This window comes from Belonocnema kinseyi, chromosome 9 (assembly GCF_010883055.1).
Source record: "Belonocnema kinseyi isolate 2016_QV_RU_SX_M_011 chromosome 9, B_treatae_v1, whole genome shotgun sequence".
In the NCBI taxonomy this organism is placed as follows: Eukaryota; Metazoa; Arthropoda; class Insecta; order Hymenoptera; family Cynipidae; genus Belonocnema; species Belonocnema kinseyi.
In genome coordinates this window covers 49,319,771-49,341,120 of record NC_046665.1, presented here as the reverse complement: position 1 = coordinate 49,341,120, position 21,350 = coordinate 49,319,771, and the positions used below count along the sequence as shown (strand labels likewise).

The 21,350-nt window shown below is 27.8% G+C and overlaps 2 protein-coding genes across 6 annotated transcripts in view; one reads left to right on the top strand and one right to left on the bottom strand.

Annotated features, from left to right (window-relative positions):
* LOC117180054 (cleavage and polyadenylation specificity factor subunit CG7185-like) overlaps window positions 1-11,552 on the top strand; it is a 60,418-nt gene extending 48,866 nt beyond the window's left edge. For 3 of the 5 annotated variants that reach the window (XM_033372367.1, XM_033372365.1, XM_033372363.1), the window contains 2 exons: window positions 2,373-2,456; window positions 10,638-11,552. In XM_033372367.1, the coding sequence (XP_033228258.1) occupies window positions 2,373-2,456; window positions 10,638-10,809 (256 nt within the window). In that variant the 3' untranslated portion in view covers window positions 10,810-11,552. The remainder of the gene's footprint in view (window positions 1-2,372; window positions 2,457-10,637) is intronic. The other 2 variants (XM_033372366.1, XM_033372364.1) reach the window with 1 other exon arrangement.
* A 7,554-nt stretch (window positions 11,553-19,106) lies between these two features.
* LOC117180055 (odorant receptor 67a-like) overlaps window positions 19,107-21,350 on the bottom strand; it is a 21,597-nt gene continuing 19,353 nt past the window's right edge. The window contains exon 9 of the mRNA XM_033372368.1: window positions 19,107-19,574. Coding sequence (XP_033228259.1) covers window positions 19,521-19,574 — 54 coding nt within the window. The 3' untranslated portion in view covers window positions 19,107-19,520. The remainder of the gene's footprint in view (window positions 19,575-21,350) is intronic.

Sequence of the window (21,350 nt, the reverse complement as noted above, 5' to 3'; positions counted from 1 at the left end):
CAAGAGATTAAGAAAATTTCAAATTTTTTCAAATGCTTATAAAGGATTTTATATAATTTAGTGTATTTTAATAGATGTACATTGTTTCAAGGGATTTCGAAGGATTTTAAAGATTTAAAGGCATTTTTAACAATTCCAAAGAATTTTCATCAAGAGCTTTAAAAAGACGTAAAGGGATTTCAAAGTATTTGAAATATTTAAGGGAATTATAAAAGAATAAAAGGAAGTTTAAATTGATTTTGAACAGTTAAAGGAATCAAATGGGATTTTAAACGATTGTAAATATTTTAGAATATTTTAATAGATGTCTGTCGTTTGAAAGGATTTGAAAGAATTTTCGAGAATTAGGGTTTTTTTTTTTAAATTCCAAGGAATTTTCAAGAACATTAAAAATTTTCAAGGGATTTCAAAAGATTTGAAATATCTTAGGGTTTTCCCTAAATTACAAGGAATTTTCAAGTGTTCCAAAAAATTGTCAATGGATTTCAAATGATTTTAGAGGATTGAAATATTCTAGGGTATTTAAAAATATTCCAAGCAATTTTCGTTTGATTGCAGTCATATTTAATGGGCTTTTAAATTATTTGAAGTATTTTATAATATTTTGATAGATTTCAATCATTTAAAGGGATTTCAAAAGATTTGAGGGTATTTTTACAAATTCTAATGATGTTTAAGAGCTTAATGTACCAAAGGAGTTTCAAAAGATTTAAAAAAATTGGGTATATTTTCGATTATTTCAAAAGATAAGGTAGAATTTTCAATATATTTCAATAATTCGATGGGATTTCAAAGGATTTTAGGGTATTGTTAAAATGTCCAATAAACTTTCCAGAGCTTTAAAAAATTTCAAAGAATTTGAAATATTTTAGTGTATTTTTATAAAAGGCAAGACATTTTTAAATTTTTTAAACAATTTTGAGGGACCTAATTCTAAACTATTTGAAATGTTTAGGGTATTTTTAATAGATTCCATTGCATAATTCGTAGTGATACCAAATATTTTTACATTATTTTTTATTTAAATTTTCTAAATACTATAAAAATTTTCAAATCATTGGGAATTACTTAAATTATAATTTGAAGTTTTTGAATAATTTGAAGTGATTCCAAAAGATTTGAAATATTTTAGGGTATTTGAAAAAATTCCAAGCAATTTTCATGAGCTTACATGAGCTTTCATGAGATAAAACTTGAAAGCGATTTCAAAAGGGTTTTGAAGGATTTTGAAATATTTTCATATTTTTAAAAGTTTTCTACGAATTTGAAATATTTTAGGGAATTTTGAAAGATTGCAAGGAATTTTAAATTGATTTCAATAAGATATGGAACAATCTTACGGAACCTGAGATTTTAAGAAATTTAAAAAGATTCGAAGGCATTTTATAAGATTTTAACTATTTTAATGGATCTTAAAAGCTCTAAAAGTATTTTAATACATTTTTGAAAGTTTTTCCAGTTCATTTAAATTTTGTCGAATTTAACTTTAATTGGTTTGATGTTCTACGAATCTAATTCTTTTGAATTCTTTTAAATTCAAAGAGGCATTGTTCTCGTTACTAATGCACACTAGTCACATTTATTAAATTTTTGGGGGTAAGAATTAGTCATTTTTGTCAATTTAAAATAAAATGAAAAATTTATTTTAAAAACATTCTATTTATCAAAGATTCTATAGTCAAAATTTTACAACATTAGAGTTTTGTCCTATAAATGTTAATTGCGAGGGTACAAAAAATGCAGGTAATTTTGAAAATGAAGTTTTTTTGGCTACCCTGTTATTCAAAACTTTTTATTGAAATACAACCGAAGTTAAGGGACATTTTTTATTTTAATTTTATAAAGTAAATATTTAATATCAACATATATTTGAAGTTACGACTTTAATCGCCATTATTAATACTTTTTTCAAATTAATAAAAACTGATCGAAGTGATGGAGTAAATTATAAAGTGCCCCTTAATTTTTGTTTTGTTAACTAAATAATTGTTTGGACTGGATATTCAAAATTTACAAGTCTCAAGTAAAACACGTTTTTTTCACCCATTATTTAATGTTGATTTTTAACTTTTGTTCGATTCTCCCCTAGCTGTTGTTAATTTAAAAATTGTTAATAATTTTAGCATCACATTCTATTATTCTTTTGTTTTATCAATTTATTTTTTACTTGAAGTTTCTTAATCTGTTTCAACTAATTTCAATCAATTATCTTCATTATCTAGAAAAGATAATTGTTAATGTTGTTCTTCTACTGAAAAAAATAATGTGTGAAAATAACATAAGATAATAAAACAGAATTTGTCTTGCAAATAAGACATTATTTTTTTTGTAATCAGAAATTGTCATAACATGAGATATACATTTTTAATTAGTAGTACAACACATCAATCAGCGAGGCCGAGAGTAAAGGAAGAACCACCGGAGACAGCACCCGTCTCATCTTCCAAGACGTCTAGGTAACAATTGTTTGTTTTTAACTAAAAAATAATACGTTTAATTTGTGTAAAAATCTTCCTTGTGCTAAAAATCGAGCTAAACAGTTAGGCAGAAGGAATCAGTAATCATTTATTCAGAGTCAAATATTTATTATTTATTATTATCCATTTATTTATTATTACCGTAGCTTTTTATTAATTTTTCTTAGAAAAAAACATTATCAACAATTTTCTTATAGTATTAATACGTGAAATTTAAAAAACGGGGTGAAGGAATTAACCCTGCAGGATTAGCGTAAAATTTGTCATTCGATACTGATCGTACAAAGTATAATTATGAAAATTACTTGAAAATTTGTCTGTTAACTGTAATAGACTCAAAAGTGTTTAGTTGATAAGGATAAAAAATTCGAAAAACGAAATGTGAATAGTGAAACAACCTTGTGAAATCAGGGCAGACTTCACCCTTGTCCCCCCTGTTCCTATATTTTCCTCTTTTTCTTTCTTTCTTTCTTTTTATGAATTCCTTATTTTTCTGCGGTTTTTAAAAAACTTTCCCTTTTCGCTTAAATGCGAACCGAATCCATATAACTCAATAAGAAAATCCAACACTTTTTGGGTAAAAATCTACTATTAAAAATTTTGGTTCAAAATTCATTTCCTTTGGTTAAAAATTGTTCTTTTTAGTTGAAAATTTATCGATTCTGTTAAAAAGCCATATTTTTTTCGAAAAAACAACTATTTTCTTGAAAATTGATTTTTTTTGGATAGAAAATTCGTGTTTTTAGATTTAAAGTTCATCCTTTGGTAGATTTTAGATTTAAAATGTATCTATTGGTAGAAAAGTCATCTTTTTTGTAGAAAGTTAATTCCTTTTAATTGAAAACTCTAATATTATATTTCCGTGCAGAATTTATATCTTTTGCTGATAAATTTAATTATTTTCTTGAAAATCCAACTACTTAGTTGAAAGTTGAACTATTTTCTGAGTAATTCTATTTTCGCTGAAGATTCATCTGTTTGGTTCCAAATTTAACTATATTGTTGAAAAATTTAGGTTTCGTCTTCAAAATTTATATTTTTGAGTTGAAAATCTGATTATTTTGTAGAAAAATCACCTTTATGACTTGAAAATTCTACAATTTGGTCGATTTTTTATTCTTCGTTGACTGAAATTTTTTTCCTGATTGCAGATTTTTCTTTTTGGTTTCACAGTTCATATTTTGGTTAAAAATTCTACTTTTTGGTTGAAAATTCAGCTTTAGCATAAGAGTTCAACTATTTGATTATGAATGCAACTGTTTTCTTTCTACAAAATTAATTTTCTTCATAAAAATTCATATTTTTGGGTTTAAAATTTAAATGTTTTTTTTAAAACGTTTTACTTTTTTAGCTTAAACACTCAACTGTTTTGTTAAAACTCCCTTTTTTTTTTGGTCGGAAATTCGTATTTTAGTGCCAAATCAATCTTTTTGATCGAAAGTTCAACTATTTTGACAAAAAGATCAACAATTTGGTTGAAATGTTTTTCTTTCTTGACTAAAAAATATTTTTTGGTTTATTTTTTTTGTGAATTCCATTTTTTAAAATGTTAGATTTAAATCTCTTTTTCCAAATAATGAAATATGAACTCTTATATTTTTCGTTAAGAATTTATTTTTTGTTAAAAATCAAATTTTTAAATCCCAAAAGTAATGAATAAAATTTTTAAAAAATATATATTTTTTAGTTTTAAAATATAATTTGGCATTCTTAACATTTTATACTTTCTCAACTTTTTTTTTACTGAAGATTGATCATATTAGTTAAAAAATTATCGCCGTTTAAAATGAACCTCCTTTGTTGAAAACTCGTCTTTTTGGGTTTAAAATTCAACTATTTTGGTAGCACTTTATTTGGCTAGAAATTAACTTTATTGAAGAAAATTCATCATTTCGTTTTAGAAATTACTGTTTTCTCGAAAATTCGCCTTTATTGGCTGGAAAATTCAAAAATTTGATTTACAAATTACTTTACTAGTAGAAAATTCAATAGTTTGGTTAAAAAGTCATCCTTATTGGTTTAAAATTCAACTATTTTTGTGTAAAATTCAACTGTTTGATTTAAAATGAACTTTTTTGTTGAAGATTCATAATTTTGGGTTGAAAATTTCACTGTTCTGTAGAAAATTCTTCTACTAATTGACAATTAATCTCTTTGGTTGAAAATTGAATTATTTGTTTGACAATTTTTTATTTTTTCGTTTGTTGGTATTTTGTTTAAAAATTATCATTTTGGGTTGAAAATTTAACTGTTTTGTTAAACATTCGTCTGTTTAGACACAAATTTGTTCCTTTTTAAAATAAATTGCACTTTTTTTTTGAAAATTAAACTGTATTCTAAAAAATTCAATTATTTAATTGTAAATTTAATTATTTTATTGAAAATAAAACTGAAATTAACTTAAAATTCGATAACTCAGTCAAATTTCAACCAATTATAATTTAAAAAGTCTCATTACAACTTCTACTATGTTTCGTCAGAAGTGTTTTTTCACTTTAAAAAAAAAGTAAATTGGAAAGATGATTTTTTTTTTGTCCCAGGAAAACTGGAAAGTTCTGGATTTTTTTAAGTAACCCTGAATCTTATTTCGACCTTAATTTCCTTATGTTTCCCAATTTTCTTCATTTTAAACGCCTTTTGAGCTGTGAAGTCTGTGGGTCGTCCAAAAATACGACTTTCGATTGGTTTTCCTGCCAAAAATCCGTACTTTTGTTTCGGGGCTGTTGAAATTAAAATGTATTTTTAAATGGGAAAAGTACGATTTAACCAAAAAAGAGGAAAAAGAAGTACTTGTTATGATCTTATTGTGAATTAAAGTATAGTCACTTGTTTAGGAGTATTGAAGAAATAATTTCAACATGAATTATTTCTCATTGATTAGTGACGAGTTTCCATGTATTTTAAAAATCATTTTTAAATTTTTAAACAATTGTTAATCGTTTGAACAATTTTTCTCCTTGTAAATCATGAAAAGTTATTATTGTTCAAAAGAAATGGTACAAAATTGTTCAACGAAAAGAGTAGTATTTCTTGTTTAATCTATTTGGCCATTACTTCAACAATTTAAATTTTTTAAAATAATTATTTCTTCTTAAATCGTGAAAATTTATTATTTTTCTGAATTTGATGACATAATTAAAAATTGTTGAGAGTCATCTATTAGTATGAAAAAATATTTCGTAATTATTTTTAAAAATTTGTACCCTAGCAAAGCGTCAAAAATTATTATTTTCTGAAATGAATGACATAATTAACGAATCTTGAGAGAAATATTTTGGTCTCAAGGATATTTAGCCATTTTAAAAATAATTTTAATTGGTTTAAACTCATAATTTTTCGACTAAAAATAATTCATGCAGAGAAAATTCTAAAAAATACCGTCTTTTTGCATGAACATGATAGAAAACTGCTATTTTCAATTTTTTGAGACATTTTCTGGCCACAATAAAAGTGGAAGTTGTTTGAAAATTGATGTTCTTTGTGAAAAATTCACCTTTTTGTAGAAACTTAATTTTATAATTTTAGTTGACAATTCATCACTTTGTTTCAAAGTGTGACTTGAAAATGATAACGTAGATCTATATTTTTGGAACTGAAACCGTTGAACATTTTTTCCGCTTTAGAAATTGATTTTTTTTAATTTTACTGACCGCGAAAACTGTTAGGGAACCGAGAAATGACCAGGAATTTTGTTCTTTGATTAAAACGGTCACCCTGTTAACGTTGAAAGATAAAAATAATAAAATATGGAAATCTTTCTCACGGAAAACGAACTAATGTGCGGGTGGCGATCACCAAAAATCCAAAGTCGAATTTTGACTGGTATATATATGGATCGCCTTGGTGAAGTCTGTCAGGGGCCGTACTTAAATTACTAAATTATTTATGACCCCTCCCCCTCCAACCTTAAAGTTCGTAATTTGTAGTTTCCAGAAATGTTTTGCTACTTATTGCTAGTAGAATTAGGCAGGGAATAAAACAGTATTTCGGGTACAAATTGAAAACTTTGTAATTTATTAATTTATTTTAAATAAAAAATGTCTTTTCTGCTATAAAAGATGGCTCTTTAACAAAATACTTGAATTTTCAACAAAATAATTAAATTTTTAACATAATAGTTGATTTTTCAACCTAAAAAGATAAATAGTTAATATTTCAATAAAAAAGATGGAATCATACAAAAAAAAAATATTTTAAAATCAAAAAGGCATTTTTACTCGACAAAAATAAAATTTGAAACCAAGACAATAATTTGTTTCCATTACATTTTCAGTTATAAAATTAATTTAAAGAAATGCTTTTCCAATAAACTGTTCAATTTCTAACCAAAGGCCGTCAATACAAAATTAATAAAATTTAACAATGTAGTATAACTTTTATCCAAGTAGTCAAATTTTCAATTTAAAAAGATTATTTTAGTAAAATTGTTGGATTCTCTACTAAATAGTTGCATTTTTATTCAAGAAGGGTGAAATGTGTACTAAAACAGAGGAATTTTTAATTAAAAACGACAATTTTTTTTAAAGTTGAACTTTCATCCAGAAAACATTTCAGTTAATTTGTAACAACAAACTATAAATTTTAAACAAAAAGTAAATTTTCTGCGAAATAGTTCAATTTTGAACAAAACAGAATTTTGAAACAAAAAGTATGACTTTCTAAAAAATAATTTTTTTTTTAACCAAACAGTTGCATTTTTAAAAGATAGATGAAATTTCTCTTAAAAATGTGAACTCTTAAATTACAAAGAAAAAAAATTTCAAAAAAGAGTTGAATTTTTATCCAGAAAAGATTTCAGTTTTTTTTTCAAACACCAAAATATTAAATTTGCACAATTATACAAAAAATGTTCACGATATAGTTAAATTTTCAGCAGAATTTTTAACCAAAAAGTATGATTTTTCAACAAACTTGTTGAATTTTCAATTTACTCTAAAAATTGGAAACAGTGGAGTCGTAGAGAATTTTTTACCGGGAAAAATAAGCCCTCATTTATTAAAATGCATTTTTTTTCAAAAATTGGTCAGATGCGCGGTCAGAAAAAGTTCAATTGCAAAAAACATGGTTGAAATTAATGCTTTTTTGTGAATTGGAACATTTTTGATAAAAAATCTTGTTTTTTATTTTAAATGACATCAGTTATAATATTTTCATTCTTTAAATCATTAAAAAAAACTATTTTTTCAGATATATGACTTTTGGCACGACAAATACCTTAAAAAAAAATAGTTAAGTTTTTATACAGAGAAAATTCCAGTTCAATTTCCAACAAAAAAATAATTGTATACAATAAATTAATTTACTGCTAAATAGTTGAATTTTTAATTAAAACATATGACTGTAACAGGATTGTTCAATTTGCAATAAAACAGTTGCATTTTCGTCCAAGAAAGATGCAACACTTCTAATAAAAAATATGAACTTTGAAATCAAAACGACAAATTAAAAAAAAACAGTTGAATTTTTATCCAAAAATATTTGAATTGACTTTTCAATACAACAAAACAAATTTTAAACAAAAAGTGCATTTTCTAGGAAATATTTGAATTTTCAATAGAACAGTTGCAGTTTTATCCAAGAAAACTGCAATATTTCTATTTAAAAAAAAAGAACTTTTAAATTAAAAATATTAATTTTCTGAAAAGCTTTAATCCAAAAAAATTGCAGTCGATTTATCTGCAAAAAAAAATGAATTTTAAATAAAGGTTTAATTTTCTACGAAAAGGGTTTAATTTTTAACGCAAAAGGCGAATTTTTAATTAAAAAAGTTGAATTTTCAACCAAAAAAGGATTTGTTTTTAAGAGAATTGCTAATTTTTAATCAAATATTAAAATTTATAACTAAAAAGATCATCTTTTAGGAGAGGGTTTTTGCAAAGTTACCAAAATTATGTACATAAGTTAAGGACCCCCTCCTCCCAACAGTAACAAGCTATTATTTAATTTAAGTAAGTTCCCTTAGTCAGGGTTGCTACGATACCTGGAAGACTTGGAAAAGTCATGGATTTTTGTATCCAGACTCTTGACGCAACTAGAGTTCCGAGCCGGTTACATTACTTTGAGAATGGTAACGAGAATGAGAATGTTACCGAGATTGTAACCGAGAAATAAATTCTCTGAGAATTTATAAGAACCTCAGAATTTATTTTAATTAAGAGAAAGTTGCATTTTTTCGTTAACTTTTCCGTTGAAAATTCAATTATTTTTTTAAAAGTTTCTCTTTTTTATTTTAAAGTTTACCTGCTTTAGCAGAAATTAAATTTTTTTTATAAAAATGCAACTGTTTGGTTAGAAATTAAGCTATTATACTCTTTTCTTGAAAACTTAACTGTCTCTTAGAAAATTTACTTTTTGTGTAAAATTTATATTTTGGTGTTGAAGAATGAACTGAAATATTTTCTGGATGAAAGTTCTACTTATAAATTTTTTTTTTATTACAAATTCATCTGTTTTAGTACAAAATTGATCTATTTTGAAGAAAAGTGAAAATATTTATTAGAAAATTCAACAATTTTGTTAAAATGTCATTCTTTTTGGTTAAAAATTCGTCTTTTTGGATTGAAAATTCAATTTTTTTAGTAGAAAATGATTTCTTGTTAAAAAAAATTATAGTTCGATCTTAAAAACTCGAGGAAAATCTTCTTCAACAGAAATTTCACCTATTTTTTTGAAAATTTATCTTTTTGATTTAAAACTTCATCTGTTATAGAAGAAAATTCACTTTTTGTATGAAAATGCAATTTTTTCGTTAAAAATCGTTCTTCTTTGCTTGATAATTCAACTAATTTGTTTAAAACATTTGTTTGAATCGCTTTGTTAAGAAATCCCTTTTTTTGTTAAAGACTTATAATTTAAGTTTAAAAGTTATCTCGTTGGTTAAAACTTGAACTATCTTATTATAAATTAATCTTTTTTAATTGAAAATTCAACTACTTGGGTCAAAGTTAAACTACGTTGTGCCTTTTTTTTAATGCAGGCTTATGCCTGGTTGAAAATTTAACTGTTTAGTGTAAAATACTTACTTTTTTTGTTTAGAATTCATTTTTTAATAGAAAATGCATCAGTTTCGTGGAAAATTAATTTTTTGTTGAAAAATCATATTTTTTGTTTGAAAAATGAATTTTTGAAAAGAAAATTTGTCTTTTGGTTTGAAGTTTTAATAATTTAGATAAACTTTTATTTAATTTTTGAGTGAAAAAACTTTATCTGTTGGAAGTTCGTCTTTTCGGTTTTAAAATTATTTTCTTTCGTTGCATAAATTTAATTCTTTTTTTTTATTAAACTATAAAATATAACACTTTTTCGTTGACAATTTGTCAATATTTTTTAGGTTTAATATCTAACTATTATGTTAAAAATTCAATTAATTTGTTGAAAATTTAAAATTTGTATTCGAAACACTGTTTTATTTCGCTTATAAAATATTCTATGATACAAATATAAGATTAAAATGCTGGTATCTGAATATTAATGATCCTGAAGCTTCTTTGCATATTTTAAATTCCTGAATATGTCTGAGCTAGAAAATAATTTATATTCAAGCGCTGATATAACCTGAACGATAAAAATATTGTTAAAAATCATAAATTCTTAAATTCCCTTAATGTCATGTAATGAGTGGGTCACGTGACCAGGTTCCTACCTTACCGCCACTTTTTTATTTCGCAACTTATATTCACACAAAACCCCACATCGAGTTGAAAATTTGGGATACCAAACAAGAAGCACTAAGAATGGTGTGTCTGGTCCTAAATCTTTGTAATTAGGAAAAAAGTTTTTCGTTGTAAATAATTTTCTTTGCTTTTTCTATAATTATTAAAGTTTAGGACCAGAGCCACCTTTCTTAGTGCTTCTTATTTGTTATCCCGAATTTTCAACTCGATGTGTAGCTTCGTGGGCAAATAAGTTGGGAAATAAGAAAGGTGGCGGTAAGGTAGGAATCTGGTCACGTGACTCATTCGTCACATGACCTTAAATTCTTTTAATTTCTGTCATATTCTCGGTTATATAACCTGAAATTCAATTCTCGGAAATTTAAGAACTCTAGTAGCAACCCTGCTCAGTTTGATAGCAATTGATGAATAATCTGATAAATACAATTGTAGTCCTCAATGAAGGAAGTAAGGAAGTAAGGAAATTTAGAAAATGTATATTGTCTAGGTATTATGACGACCGCTACAGAGAACGTGATCGAGAGCGTGAGCGAGAGCGAGAAGCGACTCGAAGAGCACCGGCTGAGCGAGAAAGAGAACCTGAACGTGAACGTGAACGAGAGCGAGAACGCGATCGTCGCGACGAAAGAGCCGATTCATCGCATCGTTCCAGACACTGATGTTAATGGTGTGTGATTATTTGACTCCACCAGTTCCAAGTTGAACACGTAAAATGCAAAATGGAAAAACTCTTCCCACTTTGTTGTTGTCTATCTTCTCTGGGGTGCAAAAACAAACAAACAAACAAATGCCGAGGATTTCTGATTGTACAAGAATAATTCTCTGAGCTAGATTCTAATTTTTCTCAGTGGCTTTTTAGAGAATGCAGTGAGGAGTCGATCGGTCGGTCGACGAAAGAAAAAACTTTAAACGCAGCGCATGATCTTCAATTCTTTCGTGATTCAGTGTTTTTTTTTTCCTGTTGTCACCGTCGTCATCGTCGTCGTCACTTGTGTGACGACACACACACTCACACACTCACATATATTACACTTGAGTAATTCACACGTATACATATACTAATTATGTAAACGGCAATGTAGTTAAGGGATTATCTATGTTTTTAGTTTTTGAGAGGAAACTTTCAAAGTAGAGAAAAAACTTATTCGTAATTCGAGTCGTTTTAACCGAAAAAAAAGAGAGAAAGAGAGAGTGTGCCTGTCTGTCTGTATGTCAGGCTGTCCGCCTGTCTGCCTGCCTGTGGCGAAGAATTTTTCCAGACAACTAAAACTAACAGCTGAGGATTTCAAGAATGAAGACAAGACGCCTCTCAGATTCAACAATCTTCTATCTTCACGACATTGCAAGATTGTATCTTACTATAATACATATATTCGCTTTAAAAATATATATGCCAAACGTGTCTTCAGTTTTATTCATCTGTACACACAATATCCTGCATTGTTACTTTGCTCTTCCAAAGCAAACATTGTTCTTCGACTACTATATTTGCATGGGGCGAAAAAAAATAATCCTTCGTTCCTCGCTTTCCTGTAAATACCATTGTTAACGATTTCTTACAGGCCGCAAGTCATTTAAGGCTCTTTACCATTTTTCTCGAGAAAAAAAGGGCAATTTACGAGAGGAGCGTATACGGTAATAAGATTCGTCATTTGTGAGAAAAATGGATACAAAAATTCATCCATGTTGTGTGGAATGATTTGGTATTTTGATATATTATTCTACGGTCAAAATATGGAAATGTCTATTTTACAGTTTGACACACTTTTTTTTTTAATTTAAATTCTCGAAAATTAAAAGTTTTTCCGAGCATAGGCATTTGGGATTTTTTAAAACTTGGAAACGGCGAATTTGTCTAAAATTGCTGCTTCGCATTAAAAAAAAAAAAACTATTTTGGAAAAGTCAAATTTTTGCATTTTTCTCAGAAACAGCGAAAGGTTCCATTTCGAAAAAATGTTTTTTATTTTTCCCAATATTTTAAAAAAGTTTCTGCTAATACAAAAAAATCATCCTATCAGTTTTATGTGAAATAAACCATTTTTGAGGGCGGGAATTTTTTTAAATGCTATTTTTTATTTTTATTTATAAATTTATTTATTTATTTTAACATTTTAACATTTTTTGCACCTTCTGTTGTTTCCGATGAAATTCTAAAATTCCATTTTTTTTTAATGTGAGAAAAAAGATTAAATTTAAAAAGTGGGGTTTTCAACCGTTTTTTTTTCAAATTCCTACGTTGAATAAAGAAAGAAAATTCGGAATACCTAGGTGCGTTAAAAAAATACTTTATTGTGAAAACATTATGACCTTGACTTTTCTTGAATTGGTCTTTTAAAATTTTTTTCTTTTGACAAAAATTTACTGACAAAAAGGTGCAAACCAAATTTTTTTCATATGAAAAAAATGGATAAAAATGAATACTTGTTTGTCATTAAAACAAATTTAATAGTCATTTTCTGTAAAAAAATTTGAACAAAAAAAAAGTGATAAAATTTCCGGTAGGAATTGAACTCGAACTTTATTTTTATAAACTTTTGGATTTTTGAAAAGTCTCTTTCTCGAGAATGGCTAAAAAGCGTCTTATTATTTAAAATATAACAAGTTTCGTAATTACTTATTACTGACAGTAGTATGAATCCAAAAACGAGTTTGAAAAAAATTAATTTATAATGGCCAAAATACGACGTATTTAATCCTGAACGAACTTTTGGTAAATTCTTTCCAAATAGTTCTTCATTTTTAGGTTTTAATTCCCCCAAAAGAGAAAAGTGATAAAGTGCTTTAAAGACTTGAAAAAAAAAGAAAAACTGTAACTGTACTGTGTACAGTCGGTGTTGCTAACTCGAATATGAATATTGTAAACGTAAATTAGGAGAAGATTGCGAAATTATTGAATTTTTATGTATTTTAAACTTTAATTTTTCACATATTGTAGATTTTTTGATTTTTATTTAAATTCTGTTCGAAATAGTTAGCAACACTCGCGCAAAATGCAGTGAGACTGTCTTTCTTTAGATTTAAGATTTACGCGAGAACATGCTTTTTTAGTTTCTTGTAGCTCTTGAAACCATTCTCGATCATTTCTCGAATCTATTACAATTTTTCTTCTTCTCCTTTAGAAGGAAATAATTTTTAGATACATAATTACCCAGGGGAAAAATTTAAAAAAAAATGTCCGAAATATTTTATCATATTTTATACAGAATTCACAAAATACAATTTGAGTACAAAGAAAGTAATTATTGCCGTTAAAAAATTTTCCCCTGGGTAAAATTGTACTGTATTGTGTACATTTTATATTTAGGAATTTTTCATTTTACCCTTTAAGACTGAGTGAACAATTTTGATATTTCCTAGGTTTTATAAAAAGTTTTGCTTTCGACAAAACTTACAAATAATTCGATGCAGAACTGTTTCCCGATTTTAAAATTTTATTTTATCGTACTAAGGCTAAGTAACAACAAAAAAAGTAACCACTAGTCTAATTGACAAATTGTTGGAATGAATTTTTTAAGATGTTTATTCAAAAAAAAGTTTTAAATTACAGATTGACAATTCGACTATGGGTAACATAACGAGAAAAGGCGAATCGATTTTTAAATTTCTGTTATGATTTACTTAATCTTGTTTTTTTCGCGAATCTCATCCTCTTAGATGCTAGTCACTGTATTTATTTTAATCGAAAATTTATTTATTTTAAGAATCGCTCATTCCGATGAGAAGCGTTACGAGATCCTGAAGCGAATTTTTTGTTGGTAAACTCGAATATCGAGTAATGCATGGTACTCACAATTCATTTAGAAACTGTGGAAGTATTGAAAATAATTTTTATTTCCTGTCTTCAGTACTTCCACCAGAAAAAATTTTAATCCCAAAAAAGTATTAAGTATTCCTTATATTCCGAGAAGAAATTTGAATTGAAGAAAGACATAAATCACTTACATTTTCACAAGATGTGGTATTCTTTTTTTTTATGTAGAAAAGGTTCTTTAACCCTCAAACGGTACACTGGTGCGAATTCCCACCCGAAGTTTTTTCATTTTGTTGGCATTTACGGAAACACAGCTGCAGCGGATTAACACATTTCGAAAATCGTAGGTGATTTATCGATTCATTTAAAAGTCAAAATTGGCATTAATGGTGGGTTTTTATTTTCCATACTTTGTAAAACAAAAAAAAAAGAGAGAATTGAAGGCGATGCTTAATTCGCAAAACTCGATAGTTTTATTGAAATTAATGGAAATATTGATTTTTCGAGAGAAGCGAAGCAGCGAAAAATCTCGTATAAAATAGAAAAAAAAAACGAATTCGTAATTACGAATGACTTGTAAGGCTGAGATTTTATGATTATTATTTGCCAATGCCGCATATTTTGGCAACTTTTGTTAATTTAAATGAATTTTTTTTAACTCGGCACAAATGCTGCTGCGACAAATGTTACTTGTCCTGGGCGTAAAAGCGGCTTACAGGGTAAGTGTAAGATCATCATCTTGATCAACAATTTTACTTAGTAAGTGTGAATTTATTATCGGTAAGGTATGATACCCAATTGATAATATTTGTATTTTTCGAGTGCCTGACTTATATTTCGTGTGGATTGCACTGGTGCGTTTTAATTTTATAATTTGATACGTATGTCTGTTTTCTATTTATTTTTTGCGTGAGTCCTATGATATTTTTATGCCAGAAAAAAATATCAATTTTTATTGCGCATGTGTTGGTTGAACGATACAGTATAAAAAAATGGGGTTTCATGTTATTTTAGATAATGTACAGTAAAATATTTACTTCAATTAAAAAAAAAAAGATATGAGACACTTTGATATCAATTAAAATTTGCCATCGCAGCTTGTTCAGCAATATCTGGTGAAATTGAAGTTTCAACAGAAATTGCCGAATAAGCTGCGATGAATGGGATAGGTGAAAAAAACCCTCCTGATTTCTAATTTTAAGATGTTAGGACAAAACTAATATATAATTATTTAGAAAATTTAGAATTCAAGAGTCTCATATTTTTTAAATTGTATTTCTCAGAAAATGTGAGCTGGATAACGTTTTTTTTATTGGAAAACATTTAGATTCTTTGGAAAAAACGTTGATTTAGAGAGAAAAAAAATCGAGGATAAAAAGTAATTTTCCTAGCTATGATATAACTGATAGACTTAATTGAAAAATCGTGCGATGAATTGGTTCGTATGAAAATATAAGAAGCAGATTAATAGTAAGGTTCGAAAGAGGTTTTTTTTCACCTGTGATGCGTTGACATTAATTTAAATATCGGGTAAGAAATTACGTTTTCCACGTAATTTGTAGCATCTGCTCTTACATTTTCATGAAACTAAAGATTTGAAAGATTTAATATTGCAACAGAAAGACTGATTATATATGAATTATATCTATATTTTAGGAAATATTTGTCTTGAGAGGACTATTTTCGATACTGTTTGTGCCATTTATAGTTTATAGTATTTTTAATTTAAAAATCAAGACTAATTTTGATAACAGTATTTGTTTTTAAAAAGGAATGCCTGCAATTTAAAAAAAATGATGAAGTATTAGTCTTTTGACTCAAATGGTTCATCAACAAGAAATTATAAAGATCAGACGAATTCTCATGCTATTGTTCTCATTTTAGTATCTAAGTATTTAATCTTGAAATTTAGGATTTTTTTAAAGACTGTCGCTTGTTTAGGAAAAAAAGAATCTCGGCGTACAATACTAATAGAAATTGATAAAAAGTTTTAAATTATGGAATGATATTCTTGATCATCGAGATTGTCTTATCTATGAATTAATAATTGCATCAGAACATGTTAAAACTGGTGTGAAAGTCTTATTTATTTTTTATTTTAAAAAAAGCGATACGACATTTGATGTACAAAAGAAATTTAATTAATAATCGAAATTTTGTCGCGTGTTTTATGATATTTCAGAAATCGAAACTGTACACTTTTTGAAATGAAATTCACCAAAATAATTTTTTTCTTTCATTAGCGAAACTGACTGGTGAAAAAGTTTCTAAAAATTCCATCACTTCTTTCAAATTTGATTATATCAGTTAACTTTTTTAACTTTAAATTTTTTCCCAATTTGTTTACATGTTACAGTTTGGTGAAAGTATTTAATATTTTGTCAATAATTCTTTTAATTTATTATTATTTTAAATATAATGAACTTTTTCACCCGATTATTAAAATGTCAAGTTTTGTGATTATAATATTAGAATCAAAATGAACAACGAACTGTGATGAAAAAATGGATGTACTATATATATGAGAAATAGTCAATTAATTATAATATTGAGGTGTGATATAATATATGTGTATTTTTTTTCTTTTCTTTTTTTTATCACACTTGCGATGCAGAACTTCCAATTATATGTTGTCCGATTATTTTCTTATCGTAAGTCGCATGATTAAATATCAAAAAATCTTGTCATCGATTTTTAATTACGATATTGTGAGGCAATGAGGTTTTTAATTAATTTTCATTTTGAAAAGAAAAATTGTTCAAATTACTCTGTAATGTTTCGAAAAATACATATCTGAGAATTTTTAGCGACTCGAAAAGATATAGTGAAAAAATGTATGTGTTTAACTGGAGGGGGGGGGGGGTAAAAAGAAGAACGCTTTGAAAATATCGTTTAATTGTACAAAATTTATTGGTTCCATAAATATTACATTTTTTATTTGGTAAATATTTTTGTGCGTGAACCACTTTCGCGATAGAAATCAAGTCTGAAATCTATAGGCCGATATCGGTACTGTATTTTTATCAATAAAGAAAGTAATTTTGGAAATCTGATACATTTTTGATTCAGTTATACGCGCTCGTAATTGTGATTAAATAATCATAGATAAACAGTGGTCCAGAAATATTTTTATTTGTAGAGCAAGGAGGTACTAAAATTTGTAGTTGTTACGTTGTAAAATATCATGTCGCTTTTCCGCTTTTGACTAATTTAAAAAAGTTTCTTCCCCGAATGTAAATTTTAGTTTCGGTTCACGCCATATAAAGTTTGCTGAAAAACAGTTTTTATCGGCTTCAAGAATTCTGTAAATAATAATTTTTTAACAGTCTTCTCGGAGTTTGGGGTGAGTAAAATATTTTTCAAACTCTCTGATTTTTTGACGGAAAAATGATTTTTTTCTTCAACTTTGATGTTTTTCGCAAAGAAATTTATTTTCAATTTTTAACAATTATATGTGTAAGCATTATGAAAAAATTCATAACACTTTTAGAAAACAAATTTCTTTACGAAAAATATGATCAAGTTGAAAAAGTCAATTTCTCCGTGAAAAAAGGCATTATTAAAATTATTATAAGCAGAATCTTGGAAGATTATCGATGTACATTATATAATTACAAATAAAAAAAGGAATGAAAACATTCACAAAAAAATGTAGACAGCGAGAGTCGAACGCGCAACCTTCCGACCATGAAGCATAAACGCTACCTGAGCTCTACCGGCTGAATGAAAAATGGCCTTTCGCTCAATTCTGTATGGCAGTTGGCAAAATTGTAAACTCGAAAATGGCGAAAAAGTGAAAAAGGGCAAAAACCGTAACCATAATTTTCAATTTCGGTTCTACCCTTGTTATTATTATTTTTTTAATGACAATTTTTCCACTTTTAAATTACATGTAAAATTAAAACATTTTCTTTCGATTTTAATTAAACCCTCTCACCGTATACTTCATTTCAGTACCCGCAAAGCGTACACTAGTGTGCATTGGGATTTCACGATTTCAGCAGCCGATTTATAGATGAAAAAAATGTTTGAAACATATAGATAGGTATATGATCTTAGGGTAAAATTGCCCGTTGAATACACTGCTGAAATTTAAATTAACGAAAAAATAAATTATGTTATAAAAAAATGATTATAAACAAATTATCTTTATTTTAAAGTGATTTTTTTCTTTAAAATACCGTATGTTTTCATTTCAACAAAATTCAACAAAACCAACGCAATTTCTTAGTTCAAACCTTTTATTTGAAGGGAAAATAATATAAAAGTGATGAAATCATACAAAGTATTTTTTCCGGGCTCCCGAAGTTTCTATATTTTCAAAAAAGGAATTTCGTGCGTTTAGGGTGGAAAGATAAGAGTGAGTATATTAAATAACAATAAAATGCAATGAAACCATTTATTTATCATAAAAAATCTGCAAATTAGTTAATTAATACTTATTGATTATTATTATTATTGATTATTATTGAAAACACATGATGAAAATGTACACAAATTTCATGAATATCAAGTTTATTTATGATGGTGATCTCAGAGGAAAATCTGTTTTCTTTTGGATTTAATTTAATAAATGTACTGCAGTCTGCTAATATTATAAAAATTATTAAATTTGGTTACTTTGAATAGAAATGTAAGTGACCAACACCAAAATACACAAGTTTTATGTTACGGAGTCGGCAACGATGCTGCGCACACAAAGCGTACTCTAGTGCTAATTCGACCTTCCGCCAACTTACTACTTTCGCGGCCAAGTCAAAATTAGGCGTACTTGACCTGGGGAAAGCGAATATGGAAAATGCCAGCAACTTGAAAATTTCGCTGGTGCGAATTCGCACTAGTGTCCGGTGAGACGGTTACGAATATCAAAAATAGACCATTATGGTTTGGAATATATTCAAAATAAAATCTTAAACTATCCCCTTAAAATTGAACATTTTTCTATAAGAATTTTTAGAAATTGTACAGTTTGAAACCAGCGATCTTCAAAATAGAAAATTGAAATGATTCTTTGAAGTAATATAAATTTGATGCGCACTATTTAATTTATGGTTACGGTATGTAAATAAATTCGATCCAAAGGGAAATTTTCTTTTTGTATAAAGAGCCACAATCCACATCTACTTACATAAAAATGGCGTACACTTAAACAAAAAGAAATATAAAAAACATAAAATTGTTATCCAGATTTTATTAATTTTAACCTTAGACGCTAGTCTTATTATTATATTGATTAACTTAGTAAATCTAAAATGAGTCAGGAGAAAGTAAAAGGTTTCCACCAAACGTTTCGAACCAAAGCGAGACCCAGTGGGCACAAAATTTGACGACGTATTTACGACATCTTTACGGCATCCTATGACCATGTCGTTTCGCTGTCTTTGCGAGGTCAAAAAGACATCGCCAGATCATGCGACTTATTCACGATATCGTAAAAAAATCTTAACGACATGGGCAGAGGATGTCTTAAAGTTGTTGTGGAGATGTCGTAAAAACGTCGCCAAATTTCGTGCCCGCTGGGGAACTTCTAATCAGCAAAGAAATGAGAAGTTCGGTTTTTGTACTTTCAGATGCAACCGGTATCAATTGATTGTTGTTAATTTTGCATTTTTTTATTGTTAATTTCGCATGGACAGCAAAACGGTAAAATAAGAAAACGAGGTCTTCATGCTCTGAAAAATAAAAAATAAATTGTCAATGAATTATTCAGGGTGCCCAGTGGGCACAAAATTTGGCGACATCGTTACGACATCCTATGTCCATGTCGTTTCGGTGTCTGCGATATCGTAAAGACATCGTCAGATCATTCGACTTACGATATCGTAAAGACACCTTAACGACATGGACATAGGATGTCGTAAAGACGTCGCAAAACTTTTTGCCCATTGGGTGGCCACTGGACCAACAATTTGTTGAGACCGGGAAAAAACGGAAAATGACAGTCAACTTATTTTTTAATCAGTAATTTTATAGATTTCTAGAAGAAAAATCTACTTAATGACTTGACGTATCACATGGTATAATACAAATTAAAATAATTTCGACTTCAACTTTTCTTTGAATACTAACTACAGTGAACCGAAAAAAAACTCAAAATGTTTAGATTCAGATGAAATTTTTTGTGTGGAATTATACAAACCAAATTTTTGAAAGGTAAACAAAGTTTCTTTCCATTGGGCAAGTCAATTGAAATTATGGGTGGAAAAAATGTTTTTTTTTTAATTTCTTGTTGGTTCAAGTTTATGGAAGTAAATAACCTTAGATAGAAAAAAGTAAGAAAATAATTTTTTGTCGAAATTTAATATTTCAAAAAATGATGGAAAATCAACTTTTGTTTGTTTGTATCTAAATTTACAAAAAAATTCTTTTTTTTTCTGATGCTCTTTTAAAAAGAAATTAGTTTTATACATGATTCGTAAAGTTTCGTTTGAACAGGATCCCCTAAAAAATAAAAAGTTTGGTTTGAAAATCACGTTTTTTGGCAGCTTATGGTACAAATCAACGAAATTACATGTTTTCGGTCCACCGTAACCTACACCCTTCAGAATTTTGTTTCGTTTCATACTCGTCCTAGTGATAAGTAATTACCAAATTTGTAATATGGTTCCCTGCTCAAAATGACGGATAGAACCCAGATAAGAACCGGATGGAAGTTGGTTCTTATATGGCGCTATTGGAATTAGACCCGGGTTTGTCTCCGGTTTATACCCGGTCCTTGATCGGAATCTATCTGGATTGATATTTTTATCTCCGGCTTATATATGGCTCTCATCCGGGACCTTCAAGATCTGTATCCGGTCTGTAGTCGGGATTGGACCTAGTTTATACCCGGCACTTGACTGGGTTCTACCTGGGATCAGTTAACATCTGCCGAATTTCTGCATGGGTATTATACCGTGGTGACGTATACTCTATGAAAAGGCAGATGACGAAAAACGTAAAATAGTTCTATTAAATGTAAAATTCTAGCTTAAATACAGTCTATATTGAAGAAGTCTTGAAACTATAGAGAACATTTCTATAAAATGATAACCGATTTCTCACCGCAAAAAATTAATCTTTTACATTATTATATTATTACTATTATATTCTAATATTTGTTCACATGTTTAAGTACACTATTATTTACTATTATACAGTCACTACTCTTTTTATAATCACACGCTATAAAGATTTTTATTCCTCGCGGGTTCAAATCGTAAGTTTCGCATTCCTAACGCCTAAAACCTCTCGGCTAACCTAGCCTGAAGTATCGAAAACAAAATTTGAAATATAACGTACAGCAGTGCAAGGACGCCTGCAAATTTTTGTCACACATTCTATAAAAAATATTTCTACGCTTATATAGTATATATATATATATATAATTAAAAATTTGTCATAAGGACAACCGCAGGATTTCGCCGGGAGCGGGTGCTAATCTGAAAAATTGCACCCGCTTCCAGCGA